Here is a 17,467-nt window from a genome sequence, read left to right on the forward strand (position 1 = left end):
AGGGAGTGGAACCTCAATTTTGGTAGTCTTCATCTGGAGCAGCGGACTAATTGGGGCCATGGCGCCGGCGGAAATCCTGAACGGGAAGGTGGTCTCCACGTAAGCACCTGTCATTGCTGTTATGGTGTGTTGGGTTGCAGGCAAGAGCTCTGAGCAGGGTGCTCAGGTCCCACGGACCCGTATTTTTTGCGGGAGGGACACTTGTAGCGGAAGTCAGGCTGACTGAGCGAGTAGGGAGGACATGGTCCTAGCCAGGAACACCTGAAGATCGGTCCACTGCAGCAGAAGAAAGAGACCCCGGACACAATCTGCGTTTGCAGGTGTGCTGCCTGGTGGTTGTGGCCTATGGCTCTTGTGCTTCTGCGACAATTCCCGTCCTGACTCTGCTCCCGAAAGTGCAGTTGCTGGCGGTATTCTGCCAGGAGAAAGGGTATTTGGGGCTGTTTGAACCACCATAGTCAGAACTCAGAAATTGAGTTGTACTCCTCTTCTCATACAATGGGGAGATGACAAGACTTGACAGGATTACAAGGCTGATTAGGGACAGAGAATCTCCTTCCAGCTCATAGCTTTTCCCACTACTCTTGAGTCTTTTTCCCTTCTAAGTAATAGACTTTATTTTTACAGCAGTTTTAGGCTTACAGAGAAATTGAGCGGATATTACAGGTAGTTCCCATAAACACCACTCATCCACCCACAGTTTCTCCTATTTTTAACATGTTACATTAGTTTGGTACACTTGTTACAATTTTGACCCAACATTGATGTATTATTATTAACTCAGTTTTACATTAGGGTTCCCCCTTTGTATTGTACAGATCTATAGGTTTTGCCAAATATATAATGTCATGTATTCATCATCACAGTATCATACAGAATAGTTTAGTTGCCCTAAAAATCCTCTGTGCTGCACCTATTCATGCCTTCTTCCCTCTAAATCCCTGGCAACCACTAATTTTTTTTTTTTTTCCACCAAAATCTCAAACATGGTATCATTTCTTTGTGTTGGGAACATTGAAAATCCTCTCTTCTGGGCCGGCCCGGTGGCGCGCACTGCTACAGTGCGCCGCTTGGGAAGTGTGGCGGCGCTCCCGCCGGTTCCCGCTCACTGTCTGAGCGAGGTGTGGGAGCAACACCGAGGGTTGCGATCCCGTTGCTAGTCCCGGTCCGGTACGGGCACGACACTAAGGGTTGCGATCCATTGCCGGACACGAAAAAAGACAAAAAGGAAAAAAAAAAAAAAAAAAAAAGAAAATCCTCTCTTTTCGGTAACTGAAAGTATAGAATAAGTTGTTAATTATAGTCACCCTACAGTGCTGTAGAATACTAGATATTATTCCTCCTATCTAGCTGTTCTTTTGTATCCGTTAACCAACCTCTCATTATCCCCTCTCCCCCTTACCCTTTCCAGACTCTGGTAACTGGTATAAGATCAGAGTCTTAACATTTGCTAAGTGGAATTTGGGAAACTTTTCCTTTCTTTTCAATGTCATTCTCCTCTCTAACACCATCTCTCTGTCCTGGCCCTGGAGTTACATATCTTCTAGTTTGGCTCCTGAGTCCTGACAGTTTTCTGCATTCCATTTGACCTTTGCCTATTCTACCTCTGCAGGAAACCTGAATGCTTTAAATAGTGGATATGGTTGCCAAGTTTACTCCCAGGAAATAACACCAGCTGCCTTTTGTCTGGGAGGTGATTTAGGGTAGAAAGAAGGCAGATTGTTCTGTGTGAACTTAACTGAGGTTGCTCTTGGGACCTTTGACATAATCAGTTATTTTGTAACTGCTGTGGCTGGCAACAGTAATTGTCCTGTGAACCCTGACTTTGTCAGTATAATGGAGATTTTTGAGTGAATTATAAAGTCATTGGTGCTTGAAACCTACCCGGAGCAAAATGATTGTTTCCTGGAAGGTAGAGGTGGTGGACTAAGATGGTGAGATGTAAATTAGATGGTGATGAATTATCCACATTGGTGAGGAGGAACCCCAGATTTTCAGCCACAACAACCAATTTCCTCAAATGTAAAATAAAGATAATATCTAGGCCATTGGGTGGTTAGGAGAATTAAATGAGTTCCTAACAGAGAAGAATGAATTGCTGCTGACACATAAATGTTTAATACATGTTAGCTATATTAATGATCAATAATTAGTTAATGTATACACGAATGATTGATTCATTATCTTTTTGACCATGGTAGGTGCCTTGATATCCATTTTAATATTTATCAACATTACCTGCATATTAAAATCACTTAGAAACCTTTTCTTTTTGTTTTTTATTTTTATTTGAATGTGAATACATACCAAAAAAGTGTACCTATCATAAGTATACCTCTCAATGAATTTTTCACAACTGAACATATCTGTGTATCCAGCACCCAGATTAAGATATGGTATTATTGGCACTGCAGAAGTTGCTTTCTCACCTCTATATTGTAACCAACCCCCCAGAAAGGTAATCACTATCTTGACTTTTATTTTTTTGGTGGCTTGACAGTACTGGGATCCGAACCTGTGACCTTGATGTTAGTTAATAAGGCTGTGCTTTAACCAGCCAGTGCTCTATCCTGACTTCTAACATACCAGCCATCTATCCTGACTTCTAACACTATAGCTTAGTTTTGCTTTTAATAACTTTACATAAATGGCATCATACAGTATAAGTCTTTTGTGTCTGGTTTCTTCCAATCAACATTGTGTTTCTGAGTTTATTCCATGTTGAATATTTTCTCTCATTGCTGTATTGTATTCTACTGTATGCCACTATTTACCTATCTATGAACATTTGGATTTCCAGTTTTTGGTGGTTATGAATAATGATGCTGTGAGCACTCTTTTACATGTCTTTTGGTGGAATGTATACTATACACATTTCTGTCAGGTGTATGCCTAAGAATAGAATTATGGGGTAATAGGACATGCCTATGATCAGTTTTGGTAGACATTGCCGGTCTTTCCAAGGTTGTTTTACCAGTTTACACTCATAGGAAGCTTTTGAAAAATATCAGTGCTTGGTGCCCATACCATACTGATTTAATTGGAATTGTTAGCAATATACCACTGGTCTCAATTTTTTAAAAAGTTTTAAAAAGCTCTTTCCATGAGTCTAGTGCATCTTGAAGTTTGAGACCACTAATCTAAATCTAAAGCCTTAAATCTAAATCCAGTTTTCATCATTGAAGATTGGGATGTCAGTGATTTGGCCATAGATATTGAAAGCATTTTCTGGAAAAGACTTCCAGGTATTTGAAGGATCTCTCTCTAGCCTATTCAGAGTTAACTTAGCTAACATTTTACATTGTCCTTCCTGTTGGTGAACAGCCAGTTCCAACCAATACAGATCATAAAGGAGTATTAAGACCAAGGCCCCTTTGTGCTTACAGAATATTTTTCTTCCGTGTGCCCATAAGGTGGCTCTTTCTTGAGACTTTGACCTTCCTAGAGAGCTTAACTCCAGGAGCTTGTATACAGTGCTTACAATTCTTCAGAGGGTGGGAGCCCTGGAAGGGGAGACGGCCTGCCTGGCTCATGGGGTAGCACACTCCTACCAGCTCCTGTGTGCTGAGGCTGCGGCAGGCAGCTGACCCTCGGTCCATGGCCCTGGGGGAATCCTGAGCAAGAAGGTGATTCTTACAGCTTGAACAGGTTGGGCTACAGGTGGAGGCTCTGGGCAGGGTGTTCCCATCTTTCCTCTTTTCTAGACCAAGGACACACTAGAGAGGAAAGGTAAGTGAGTTTTTTTCATTGTAGCCAGGGATCCTGGAGTCTGGAAAAAGGATTCCTCATTCCCTAAGTTTACAGATCACTTCCTTGGTTGCCAACAACTGTTGGGCCTCTCTGGGGACAAATTTGCAAGCCTTCAAGTGCCTTGAACAGTTTCTTCCTCAAAATTAATTTTGTTCCCAAAATGTAGTGTTTGAGTTATAAAATCTCTTCCTTGTAGGAAGGAAGGATGCAGCAGGTTGTGAGTTCCACAGTCAGAATTTCTCCAAAATCCAGTCCACTCCCTACATCCCATCCTGCAGATGAGGAAATAGTTGAGGCTAGAAAAGTGATATGACTCTGCCATGGGTTACTAGGCTGATTAATGGCAGAGGCTCAACTAGAACCAAGTTCTTCACCCCGTACATGGTGTTTTTCACTCTATCAGGCATTCACTACCTGCTTAAAGGGATTTCATAAAATCATCTTTTTCTTTATAGCAGTTTTCTTCTCACTGCCACATTTCTCACTGTGCCAAGAATGCCATCCCTGACTTTTGTCTACCTTTACTTTTATTCTTCTTTTATTTCTTCCTCAGAGCCAGGACACTGTCAAAATTCAGCATTCCAGACTCCTTCTCTGTGTGCTTTCTCTCTATGCTGTGGGAAATCCAGATACTTACCTGATAGATCTAGTTGCCCAATTATCTCCCTCTGGAAGTAACACTTCCATTTCTCCCTTACAGGGAGTTCCAAGATTGCACCCTGAATTTGACAACTGGAAGGAGGTCTGAGGGTTAGAGACAAGTGTGTATCCTTTCTGGATATTTTTTCACTTATTCAACAAATATCTGTGTGCCTCTTCTATGCCAAGCAATCTTCAAAGCCCTGAGACTCTGACAGTGAACAAAATAGCCCAGATCCCTACTCTTCTGGAGTTTGCATACTGATGGTAGAGATAGATGGTAAAATAGGTGAAACAGCATGTGAAGTGGTGAGAAGCACCAAAGAGAAAACCAGAGCAGGGGAGAGGGACAGGAATGAGGTGTGGGGGTTGCGATTTTTAATATGGGAGTTAAGGTAATATTCTTTGTAAAAGTGACCTATGGGCAAAGATTTGAAGGTGGTGGGTCCATGAGCCTGCCAATGTTATGGGGAGGAGAGTCCCTGACCAAAAACACAGCCTGTGTCATGGAACTTTGACCTCACCAGTTAGTAAATAACTGCCTTGGGATCAGGTGGGATTTCCCAGGAGATGGGACCTTTCTCCTGGTCTTAAAGAGGCTGCCCAGCCAGGCAATTGGGCATGTTGCAGCTAGAGTGTGGCCAAGTCCAGAGCTGGTAGCCAACTACAGTGGTCATGGCTTTAGCAAAGCTCCTGATCGGTGGGGTGGCCTCTGAGTAAGTGTCTGTCCTCATCCCTCAGGAGTGTTGGGATCAGGCAATTTAGGATTTGGACAGTGGGGCTTTGAGCAGGGGTATATAGTCCCCTATCATAACCTCCATTTGCATGAAGAACATTCTGGAAGGAGGGGTGTCAGGATGGCCTGGCCTGGATGAGGGTCCCTGGAGCTGAGGAAAATGGCTCCCCTCTCTGATTGACTTGGGTAGAGGTTGGTAGGATAGATGTTAGTGGGTGAGGAACGTTTGTGTGACTAACTGGGAAAGTTAGTCAGCTTCACTTTCCTCGGCACATTGGGGATGGTGATAACTGTCTACTTCCTGAGGTTTCTGAGAGCATTGAAAGAATGCATAAGGCTCTCACATCAAGCCTGTAAGCTACTGTAGTTACAACTGTGCCCTCTGACATCTGATCCACAGTGCAGAAGGCCACCATTATCCCTGCACTGTGCAGTTTCTTCTCTTGATAATTTCCAAAAACAGGGCTCCTGGCACCCTGTAAAACTTTGAACTTGAAGGAGTGGGTGGTTAACAGTACCACCATCAGGATTCCTCAGCCACCAGGCCACCCCTCCATGAAACTTCAGCCAGAAGCAAAGTGGCTTGTCCTAGTGTTCAGGGCTACTGGCAGAGGCCTAACATTTTCCTTTCTTAGCAAGAGCTTATCACTTGATTGCTACAAGGAATTGCAAACTTTTATCCCCCACCAAGAGATATCAGGACTTTGGTTCTCCCTGAGGCCTTTCCACTGTCGGGAGAGGAATCAACCAATCAATCTGTTCGTGAAGCACCTGAACTGATTCTCTTCAGAGTCATTTTTGAGGTTATAGTCCAATTTAGACTGGTTAGAGACAAGTCAAACCTTCTTCCTTTGTTGGCTAAGCTTTTTTTTCTTTTTTTTCTCCATGATGAAAAGTTCGTCACCACAAGCCTGGGCAGGAGTGATACAGCTTTGGGTCACTGGTGCTTGATGAGTCTCAGGAGATAAGGGGGCATATCTGTGAAAGGTTTTGTCTGAGCCTGGAAGGAACTTATCTTTATTCCCTTGCATGACTTAACATGATAAATGATCTTTCCTTTGGGTTTTGGTGCCCAAGAATTAGTCCCTCTTTATTTAGTAAGCAGCCTTTTAGACCTAAGCCCTGTCTACCTAAGATTTTCCTTTAGTCTTCTCTAAAAACAGAAAAGCTGGGGCCGGCCCGTGGCTCACTTGGGAGAGTGTGGTGCTGATAACACCAAGGCCACGGGTTCGGATCCCTATATAGGGATGGCCGGTTAGCTCACTTTGGAGTGGTGCTGATAACACCAAGGCCACGGGTTCGGATCCCTATATAGGGATGGCCGGTTAGCTCACTTTGGAGTGGTGCTGATAACACCAAGGCCACGGGTTCGGATCCCTATATAGGGATGGCCGGTTAGCTCACTTTGGAGTGGTGCTGATAACACCAAGGCCACGGGTTCGGATCCCTATATAGGGATGGCCGGTTAGCTCACTTTGGAGAGTGTCGTGCTGACAACACCAAGTCAAGGGTTAAGATCCCCTTACTGGTCATCTTAAAAAAAAAATAAGTAAATAAAAAAATAAAAATAAAAACAGACAAGCTGGGTCTTTGTGAGGTTTTTTTCATTATGAGCTCTTGGCCTGCTCTTCCCCTTCAAGTGGAGACCCTTAGTCTTCCACATTCCCCTTGCATGGTGATCCAGAGGCCTACAGGGACTTAGAACTGTTCATTGGAGCCATAATCAGCTCTAATTGCGAGATCTGTGATTAGATAGTCCTCAAATAGTGAGACTAATTCTTAAAGTTAGGCCTTCACTGGCAGACCCATGGGCAACAACTCTCCATTGTTGGCATATAGTTGGGCACAGCTTCTTATAGATCCTCATACTCAGAGCCACCTTGTCTTATCTCATAACTCTTGCTACCGGCAGAAGGTGACAAAATAGTGGCCTAGAGGCCAAATGTTTTGGCTTGCAAAATCATTTTAAAAATTGGATTACTTCCCAACACATTTATGTCTGTAATTATGCATAAAATCTGGATAACCGACTTTTTGAAAAGAGATGAAAACTTTAGCAATACTGTATTCTTAATGTCACCAATTTGTTGGATCTGAGTAGATGCTGCTCCCCAACCCCTGTCCCCAACCTCCTGCGGTGGGGTGTGGTTGGGGAGGTGGGACCACATTGTTCATGAATCATTGTTCAGGTTGTATGCACCAGGATTCCAGAGATGCTTTTTCTCTTTGTGACTTTTCTCTAATGAATTTATAATACACTTTTTAAATCCTACATTTTTTTTTTTTTTTTTAAAGATGACCGGTAAGGGGATCTTAACACTTGACTTGGTGTTGTCAGCACCACGCTCACCCAGTGAGCAAACCAGCCATCCCTATATGGGATCCGAACCCGTGGCCTTGGTGTTATCAGCACCACACTCTCCCAAGTGAGCCACAGACCGGCCCCTAAATCCTACATTTTTATGAAGCCTTTCTTGACCTGTTCAACCTGCTTCCCTAGTTCCATTTGTTCCTGTGGATCAGTGGTTCTCAAATAGGGGCAGTTCTTCCCTCCCTAAACCTCAGGGCATTTGGACGTATCTTAAGACTTTTTGGTTGTCATATGGGGAGGGAAGGGGTTGTGAACTATTGGCATCTAAGAGCCAGGGATGCTGCTAAGTATCCTACAATGTATAGGGCAGCCCCCTACAACAAAGAATTATCTGGCCCAAATATCAATAGTGCTGAGATTGAGAAACCCTGATCTAGATGCTTAAAATAAGTAGTTATTGTATCATTGTGTATGTGAATCAATGATGGCCTTCACCCTCACTGAGAGTTAGAGATTTCATTAAAATTTTACACCATTTTGAGTTATTTTTATGTCATACATATCAGGCAATTTACCTTTCCTTTCTTAAGTCTTAGAGTTAGAGAGAATTGGATGGAAGAACTTTACGTTATAAATTTTCAATGAAGCATAAAATAATTTCTTTACATTAGGCTTTCAAATATGTATCTGAGGTACCTATCAGGTTTAGTAAATATTTGGGTTACATTATAATAATTTTTACTGTACTGTTATCAGTTCACTGTTCTGTATACTGATATAATGTAGCTTTTGCTATATTAGTGATATGCGAAAACAATCAATTTTCTTTCAGCTGGAAGGTAATTTAGTCTATTAACTTGACTTAAATTAATAGAAATTTGAAATATACATATTCCTCAGAACACTAGGTGGCCTCACAGTCACAATTATTTTTACAGGAAACTACATATTAAAATTTTTAAATTTTTTGAAGTATTTTTAGCAATATGAAAGTTGTAGTGAACAAATGAAATAAAGCAACAAATAAATGGAAATAAAACAAATTAAATAAAACATTTGTCATACTGCATTGTTAAAATCTTATAATAATAATCTACTTTTTTGTGGTGGAGGGCATAAATGTGTGTCCTTGTTTAGAAAAAGCCCTATATTTTGAAGATAAATGTTCTTACTTTTTCTTTGATCAGTTACTGAAGGTGTTTTTCATGTACCTTTTGAGAATTATTTTAAGTTTGTGCTTCATTTCAGCATTTTTGTTGTTTATGCTACATTTCAGCATTTTTGTTGTTTAACAGCAGCTTTACTTTTATCATGTAGATTTCTTAGTCACGTGGCTAAGTACCATTTGCCACCTCCTTTGTATACCATATAGCTTCTGTTGAAATGTCCTTGTTAGGTTATACGAAGGTACTTCAAAAAGTTTGTGGAAAATAGAATCAGGGCTGGTCAGTTAGCTCTGGTTAGAGTGTGGTGCTGATAACACCAAGGTCCAGGGTTTGATCTCTGTACCGGCTAGCCACCAAAAAAAAGAAAGGAAAAAAATAGGATTAAAAGATAATGTGAATCTTTCCATGAACTTTCTGAAATACCCTCGTATATCAGCAATGCTTTTATTCTGTCATAAAATGTCAAAGACTCAAAATTGAGCCATCATGTTAAAGAGAATGAGTTGGAATTTGTAACGGACTTTGTCAGGGATACAGTTGTCCCTCAGTATCTGTGGGAGATTGGTTCCAGGACTTTCTGCAGATACCAAAATCTGAAGATGTTCAAGTGCCTGACGTAAAATGGCATATAACCACAGTATTTGCCTATAACCTATATACATGCTCCTGTGTACTTTAATGTATATGCTGTGTAAATAGTTGTTATGCTTTATTGTTTAGGGAATAATGACAAGGAAAAAAAGCCTGTACATGTTCACTACAGATGCAGTTTGTTTGTTTTTTTCTGAATGTATTTTGATCCTTGGTTGGTTGAGTCCACTGATGTGGAACCCATGGATATGGAGGGCCAACTGTAATGGTATAAGCCTTTGGGCAGGGCTGGCCAGTTAGCTCAGTTGGTTAGAGCATGATGCTAATAACACCAAGGTCAAGGGTTCAATCCTTGTAACAGCCAGAGCCAAAAAACAAAAAAAAAACAGACTTTGGGCAAAAGAGATGACTGGGTGACTATTTAGTGGTGTCAAGCTATGACTAGGACTCTCCAGGGGTAGTTGGGTTCTATAGGGGTATGCACCTTTGACTTTTATTGACTAGGCAATTTTACAACTGTATTTGGGTGAAGTTAACGTGGACAAAACTGATAATACAGTAATGCAAATGACTCTTGTTCATAGAGATTTTAAAAAAATTTAGAGGTATAAATGATTACCACCTTGATTTCTTTTTTCTTTCTTTTTTTTTTTTAAAGATGACCAGTAAGGGGATCTTAACCCTTGACTTGGTGTTGTCAGCACCACGCTCAGCCAGCAAGCAAACCGGCCATCCCTATGTGGGATCCGAACCCGGGGCCTTGGTGCTATCAGCACCGCACTCTCCCGAGTGAGCCACGGGCCGGCCCCCTACCACCTTGATTTCTATACCTTATTTACCTATCTATCTATCTATCTATCTATCTATCTATCAATCTATCTATCTATTTAAAAGATGATTGGTAAGAGGATCTTAACCCTTGACTTGGTGTTCTCAGCACCACATTCTCCCAAGTGAGTTAACCAGCCATCCTATATAGGGATCCGAACCTATGGCCTAGGTGTTATCAGCACCACACTCTCCCCAGTGAGCCATGGGCCAGCCCTTGATTTCTATTCATTATAAAGAAAAGATAACCACAAACATTACATTTTTTTTGCCCTATAGCAGAGTTTCTCAACCTTTTAAAGTTAATAGTGGGTACTCTTAACATTTGGGCTGGAAAATTCTTTGTTGTGGGGAGCTCTGTGCATTGTAGGATGTTTAGTTGCATCCCTAAACCCTCCCCACTAGATGCCAGTAGCAACTTAGTTAAAACTGCATTTGTATCTATGTTCGTGCTTTTTATATCACATCTAATTGGCTATGGTTATTTTACTAGTATCTATCCATCAAGACTAGGGAGACTTTAATGGTTTCTGCTACTTTTTCTTACTTCTTTCATTTTAACACTCTAGTACATAGAGTGTTTTCTTCTATGCAGAGATTTAGGTATGTCTTCCCTTAGACTTTAGAGAGTGTCAGTAGAGGATGGTGTGACTCTGGTATGTGTAGTTCTACTCTTAAGGAATCACGAGTGTTTCTCCAGCTGCCTATTTTGGCCTCATTTTGTGTGTAACTCCTGGGCCATGGATAGAAATGGGACATATCTACCAACTCAAGGAAGTTTCTGATGATTTAGAAAATCTTAATGCTTAGAAAGTTGTTTGGGGGCCGGCCCATGGCTCATTTGGGAGAGCGTGGTGCTGATAACACCAAGTCAAGGGTTAAGATCCCCTTACCGGTCATCTTTTAGGAAAAAAAAAGAAAGTTGTTTGGTTACAGCATTTAAACTTCCTGGAAATTATGAGCTATAAAAGTTAAAGGCTTTTCCACCACTTAATTCATCACAGTTTTATGAACCTAAAAGGCAGATGAGGGAGTGTTAGCTTTTTCTCTCCACGTTTTTCTTTTATAGTTTAACTTCAGGCATAGCTGATGGTCGGCTTTCATTATTCTCTTTTCATCTTAGGGTTCTTCAATTAATGGCCAAGCTAGAAAACCAACGCAGGAAAAATATTTTAAGGGATTTATGCAGGCCTGATTGCAACTGTCTTGTTTTTTTAGGGTTTTTTTGTTTTGTTTTGTTTTCCCCCTCACCACAGCAGAAAACTTTCTGCCTGTTGCTTTAGTGTTCTGGATTGTCTAGTATTTGCGGATTGTGGTTTATGTGCATTTTTAAATGTCTCTTATTGCTGTTCTGGTCATGTTCTATAAAAGAGCCTGCATGTTAGCTTTTAAACAAATATTTCCAATTGGAAGAATACCCTTGCCAATGCAACTTTAAAAACAATCCTTTTTCTTAGGAAGCATTTAAGAGAGTCATTTAACTGGTCTCAAGCTATAATCATTTTTTAGAAAAAAAGAAATTGCAAACATGCTCATTCAAATGGATGGACAGAAAATATGGAACATTTTTTTCTTTGTTCTTAACCTACTAGGCTGAAACAACATTTTCCACCAATACCCACTGTGGTCCTGGGTTCCTATAGCTTGCTACCAGCTGGGTATTAGTATTATTTTTATTTTTCCCCTGACTCCGTTCTTCAGGTCTCAAATGCTTACTTATTTTAGAATCCTTATAAGATTTGGTAAATAGATTTATTTTATCAGTATGAAATCTGATGCCTTAAAATATTTGTAATTGGGGCTAGCCTGTGGCTCACTCAGGAGAGTCTGTTGCTGATAACACCAAGGCCATGGGTTTAGATCCCATATAGGGATGGCCGGTTAGCTCACTGGCTGAGCGTGGTGCTGACAACACCAAGTCAAAGGTTATGATCCCCTTACCGGTCATCTTTTAAAAAAAAAATTGTAATTGTCCATCTTTTCAGTTCCATTTCCCAACCCCCAAAAGCTCAGAGTCATTGATATCCTGGCATTTTCTCTGTGCTTCATGTTAATAGGTGTAGAATTCAGCCACTTCTTACCAGTTTACCATGACACTGTAATCCAAGTCACCATAGTCCAAGCCACCGTCATCTCTGGCCTAGACTTTTGCAATTGCAGTTGTCTTGCTTTTCACCTTTCTCCCTACAGTGTGTTCTCAATTCATCACCAGAATACTCCTTTAAAAATGTAAGTCTGGGGCCGGCCCGGTGGCGCACTGGATAGTGCGCCGCTTGGGAAGCGCGGTAGCGCTCCCGCCCGAGGGTTCGGATCCCACATACGGACCGGTTCCCGCTCACTGGCTGAGCGAGGCACGGGAGCAACACCAAGGGTTGCAATCCCGTTGCCGGTCCCCGGTCCAGTACGGGGGCAACACTGAGGGTTGCGATCCGTTGCCGGACACGGAAAAAGACAAAAGACAAAAAAAAAAAAAATGTAAGTCTGATCTTTTACTGGCTTCTCCTCAAATTCAGAATGAAAACGGTCCACCTGATCTGGTAACTGCTTCCAGTTTCTAATGGGAGCTCATTTACCCACTTGGGGCCTTTGCACTTGCTCTTCTTTTGGTTTATGGGCCCTGGGAAAGTCACACGCCTGCTTTGAGTCTGTTTCTATATCTGTGAATGGGCAAAAGAAAGCCTCTCCTACCTTGCCTACCTCACAAGGTTATTGAGAGTCTCAGATATGTTGGTTCTTGTTGTATTTCTATTTGAGCCAGTTTTCTGTTGTGCTGGTAATGTTACCTCATGGGTTTTGCTTGGGTTGAGATAGGGGGTTAAGGAGAACTATTAGAAACCTTTGCCTAGCCCTTTTCTGGCAGAGCACTGACAGATGCTTTCTGCTTGTGCTATTGTTTGAGTCTTCTGTTCTAAAGCACTTACAGTCCTTTGTGTCAATATAATGGTTGGAGGGAGGGGGTGCTGGAAGGAGAGAGGTGAGTCTGGGAACTTGACTGTCCCGGTGGAGACTTCTGCACTGTCCAAGCATCACATCTGATTGTCATTCAGGGGAGCAGCTAAGTCTGGAACTACTGGGCAGTTCCAGGATTTCCCTGTTCTCTTGTCTCAGAGCAGAACTGTGGCTCGTGTCCAGGTCAAATCCTAATTAAAAAAAAAAAAATCCAGTAGTCTAAATTTACCCTTCTTTTGAACTACATTATTGTATAGAATGTTGATTTGAAAAAACAAGGTCACTAACTAGAAATAAAATTTGGAAGTCTTGATTATGACTTCTTATACTATTCAACATTCTTGATGTTTACTAGGCCAGTCCAGATAATCTCTTTCTTGTGACTCCTGTGCCTGTTTATGTCAGTTTTTGTTAAGTGTGAAGTAGAGCTGGGAGTAAGCAAATTAGAATGAGGGAAGAGATGCATGTGAATGTCCATGTATATTTGTATATCAAGTGTGGTTGGGTAGGTAAGATGAAGAAAGGTAAATGGCAAAACTGGTTTTCCAAGAGAGAGACAACTTGAACTTTCCTGTTCAAGTCAAAGCCTGTACCGTATATCATAACTGGGCAAGATTGAGCTATTTTGAGTATTTTGTGTATGTAGTTTAATTTACTTGATGTCCTACTGAATTGTTAGGTTATATGAGGGTAATTTGAAAAGTTCATGGGAAAATAGAATTGAAAGATAATATGAGTCTTTCCATTAACTTTTTGAAGTACCTTCATTTGTTGGTAAATTGATTATCTTAGTTTCACAAGAGGTTATATTTTTAATCTTCTGTTAAATTCTTTGTAAGGAAAATTCACTTATGAGTTAGAATAGAATTTGTAAGTTCATATTGAATTTGGAGTGAGTTTCATTGATTTGTCATTTAGCCTAATGTGTATTCCCTGTAGTTGTATTACCAGGGTAGGTTGAGCTAAAATTGTGAGCTTGAGTTCTTTCCTGAAAACTTTTTTTCATGACAGTACCTAGAGATGCTGAAAAAGATGAGAATCGTCACCTCCCAGAAGTGTTGGTCCAAGTTTTATTTTATTTACTATATGATTTTAAGTGCCATCAACTAATACATTTTATACTAACTATCCCCACACCCCATGGCCCAGTTCGTGTCAGTAGGAGTTAGAAAAGATTCATATCTACGTGAGGCTTGGAAAATTGATGGGAAGTTCATGGTACATACTATACCACATAATGTCCATTCAGCAAAGGTGTTTTTAACTTAAAAGAGAAATTCATGTAATAATCCAAATTACTTATTTGTGCTTAGAACATTGTTAACTCCAACCTTTCCTTTATCTCTAGGCAAATAAGGGAGAGACTGAAGAACCAGGTCACAGAAATGAAGGAGCAAGTACCTGGTTTCATACCAGGCCTGGCAATTTTACAGGTATTATGACAGTATATTTCCTTTGATGTCCTCCTTAGTCCATCTCTCAACAGTACTTCAGACAACATGCACTTCAGGCCTCACCTTTGTTCTTTTTTTTCTTTTTTTCTTTCATGAAACCTCATACCTTTTCAGTTTCCCTTTGCAGGCTCCCCCTCTTCAGCTAAACTTCTAACTCTGCTTTTCTTGGTGGATACCCTTTCCCTAAGGCCAGTGTCTCTTAAATCTTGGTCTTAGTAGGACCCCTTTACACTCTTAAAAACCTAAGACCTTGAGGAGCTTTTTTTTTTTTTTCCAAATACAAATTTACTCATTAATGTTTACCATATTGGAAAGTAAAACTAAGAAGTTTTTAAAATATTTATTTATTTAAAAATGCCAATAGGGGCCGGCCCGGTGGCGCACTTACGCTTGGGAGCACGGCGGCGCTCCCGCCGAGGGTTCGGATCCCATATAGAGACTGGTCCGCTCACTGGTTGAGCGCGGTGCGGGCGCGACACCAAGGGTTGCGATCCCGTTGCTGGTCACGGTACGGGCGCGACACCAAGGGTTGTGATCCCGTTACCGGTCACGAAAAAAGACAAAAAGGGAAAAAAAATGCCAATAGTAAGCTCATTATATACGAACATAAATAACATTTTTATAGAAAAATAACTTTTTGAAAGCAAAATTTGGTGAGAAGAGAGGCATTATTTTACATTTTTGCATGACTCTTTACTGTGTCTTAATAGAACAGAACTGGATTCCTATCTGCTGCTGCATTCAGTCTCTTGCTATATGCTGTCTTGATTGAAATATATGAAGAAAATCTGGCCTTGTACAGATGTGTAGTGGTAAAAGGGAAGAATTTTTAATAGTCTCCCTAGGTAATTGTGGATATTTTTCTTTGATACAGCACCTGTAGTATCAAAGTAAAGGAGAGTAAGTAAAAAGTTTTTAAAGGTTCGTTGCAATATGGAATCTGAAACTCTTATCAGTGAACTTTAACACTTTGTCACATCTTTTTGTACTTGCATATTTTGTTACATCAAAATGTTACAGTCGGAATAGATATTTACCCATGCATGGTTTTGTAACATCCTTTGTTCCTCATTTGGAAAAATAATAGTTCACTGAATTATGCAGATCTTCCAAATGTTAACACATTTCATTATGCAATATAAAAAAGTCACAATCATTAATATCACCAACAAGCTCTCAGAAAAGTCTTTAAGTATTGAGAAACTGTCAAGCTCACAAGGGTGGATAAAATGTTCTAGATTTTGCTTGAAAACTCAAATTTTATCATTGGCAACAAATACAGTTAGTTGTTTTCTTTGAAGTACCAGATTCACTTTATTAATTTTTGAGAAAATATTTCCCAAATACTCAGCCTGAATAATGATTGTTTGTCCGTTGTTCTTTCAAGTAAAGGTGGTGTTCTGTATAAAAATGCATCTAGTTCAGCTTGCAAGGCAAAAAAGCACAAGTGTTTTTCCTAGTGACAAACACTGTACTTCTGTATGCAGCACAAGTGCTTTATGAGTGCTTCCCAATTCTTTATGTAGAATATTTAAAAATACATGTACTCAGGGGTGAAGGTTCAATAAAATAATAAGTTGTACTGCTTCACCAAGGGCATTACTAAGTGCAACTGACATCTATTCTTACTGAGAGTGTTTGGCTCTTGGGCTAGGTTAATGTTGGAATCCTGCCAATGACACCAATTGTTGCGTTCTTTTACCTGCCCATAATCCTGCCAACTGGGCCATTTGTAGAGTTAAGGCTGGGTCTGGAGCTCACAGACCCCTTAAGCCCATTCACAGACTGGGTCACAAACACTTCACATGCCAGGCTGGGTCACCAGACCCCTCACATGCAGGTCTACGAGCTAGGTAACTGACAAACAGGTCCTCAGAGCCATAGATAGCTGATGGCCATGTGTGTGGCAGATGCCTGAGGCAATCAACACCAAGCACACTAACTCCACCCACACACAACTTATTTACAAAAAATGCGCCACACCACCCCCAATCCTATGGGTAGGTGAGGGGGCCTGATTAAATTATTCTCTTTTCCCAACAGTGGCAGTGAAGGATACCTTGACATCTAGTATAGTTTGGTGCCACTGTCTTGGTTTGTGCTAAGTTGCCAGCAGCCTTACCCACCTTTACCTTTCTGCCATCTGTACAGATGTCAACATGATGAAAAAGGCAAACACCACCATCATAGTAGTAGTATGAAAATAGTTTGGCCCCCACAGATCTTTTGAAAGGGTCTTGGAGTCCCCCAAGAGTGTGTGGGCCACCCTTTGAGAACCATTGCCCTAGGCAATTTCATCTGGTAAGCCAGTAACTTATCTTTTTGTTTGTTTTTTGGCAGCTGGCCAGTGTGGGGATCCGAATCCTTAACCTTGGTGTTATCAGCACCATGCTCTACTGAATGAACTAACCGTCCAGCCCCTCAATAAATATTTGTAGGGACAAATATACGAATGAATGTTCAAAGGGTTGATTTAGATGACAGGAAACTCATACATAGCTCTCATTTCAAACTCCCTCAGAAATGCTGGTTTCCCTGCCTCACAGTCTCTCTAACATGTGTGTCTCCGCATACATCATTTAATCCCTTGCTAACTGTCTGTCCCTTGTTCATCAAGAATTTCAGAGTGAATCGTGCTTAAATATCGCCTCCCCACACCACAAGGGTGGCATTAGCGGAGAAGAAAAGCACAGAAGGCCTGTTGATCTATGCTTGGTGTTCTCTGCTGTGATAGGTTTTCCTTTTTTTGCAAATCACTAAGAGTTAAGAGTAAATGTCATAGGCAAGAAATCTGTTTCTGTAAACCTTTTCTTAGCAATATTAGGACATGTTCTTTTTTTCCCTGTATTTAAAATAGATGTCCAATACATCCAAGGACATTCATGATCTGGCCTAAGTGTATACTTAAAAGTTGGAGTTTTGGGGGGCTGGCTGGTTAGCTCAGTTGGTTAGAGCATGTGCTGATAACACAAGGATCCAGCATTCAATCCTTGTACCAAAATAATTGGAATTTTTAAAAAATGAATGAGTAACTTCCCAAATA

The 17,467-nt window shown here is 40.9% G+C and overlaps 1 protein-coding gene across 1 annotated transcript in view; it reads left to right on the plus strand.

The window, feature by feature from the left end:
- MTHFD1 (methylenetetrahydrofolate dehydrogenase (NADP+ dependent) 1, methenyltetrahydrofolate cyclohydrolase, formyltetrahydrofolate synthetase) overlaps positions 1-17,467 on the plus strand; it is a 58,957-nt gene continuing 41,490 nt past the window's right edge. Inside the window, exons 1-2 of the mRNA XM_008566249.1 lie at positions 1-99; positions 14,319-14,403. Coding sequence (XP_008564471.1) covers positions 59-99; positions 14,319-14,403 — 126 coding nt within the window. The 5' untranslated portion in view covers positions 1-58. The remainder of the gene's footprint in view (positions 100-14,318; positions 14,404-17,467) is intronic.

The sequence above is a fragment of the Galeopterus variegatus genome, unplaced genomic scaffold (assembly GCF_000696425.1).
Source record: "Galeopterus variegatus unplaced genomic scaffold, G_variegatus-3.0.2 Scaffold231, whole genome shotgun sequence".
Classification (NCBI taxonomy): domain Eukaryota; kingdom Metazoa; phylum Chordata; class Mammalia; order Dermoptera; family Cynocephalidae; genus Galeopterus; species Galeopterus variegatus.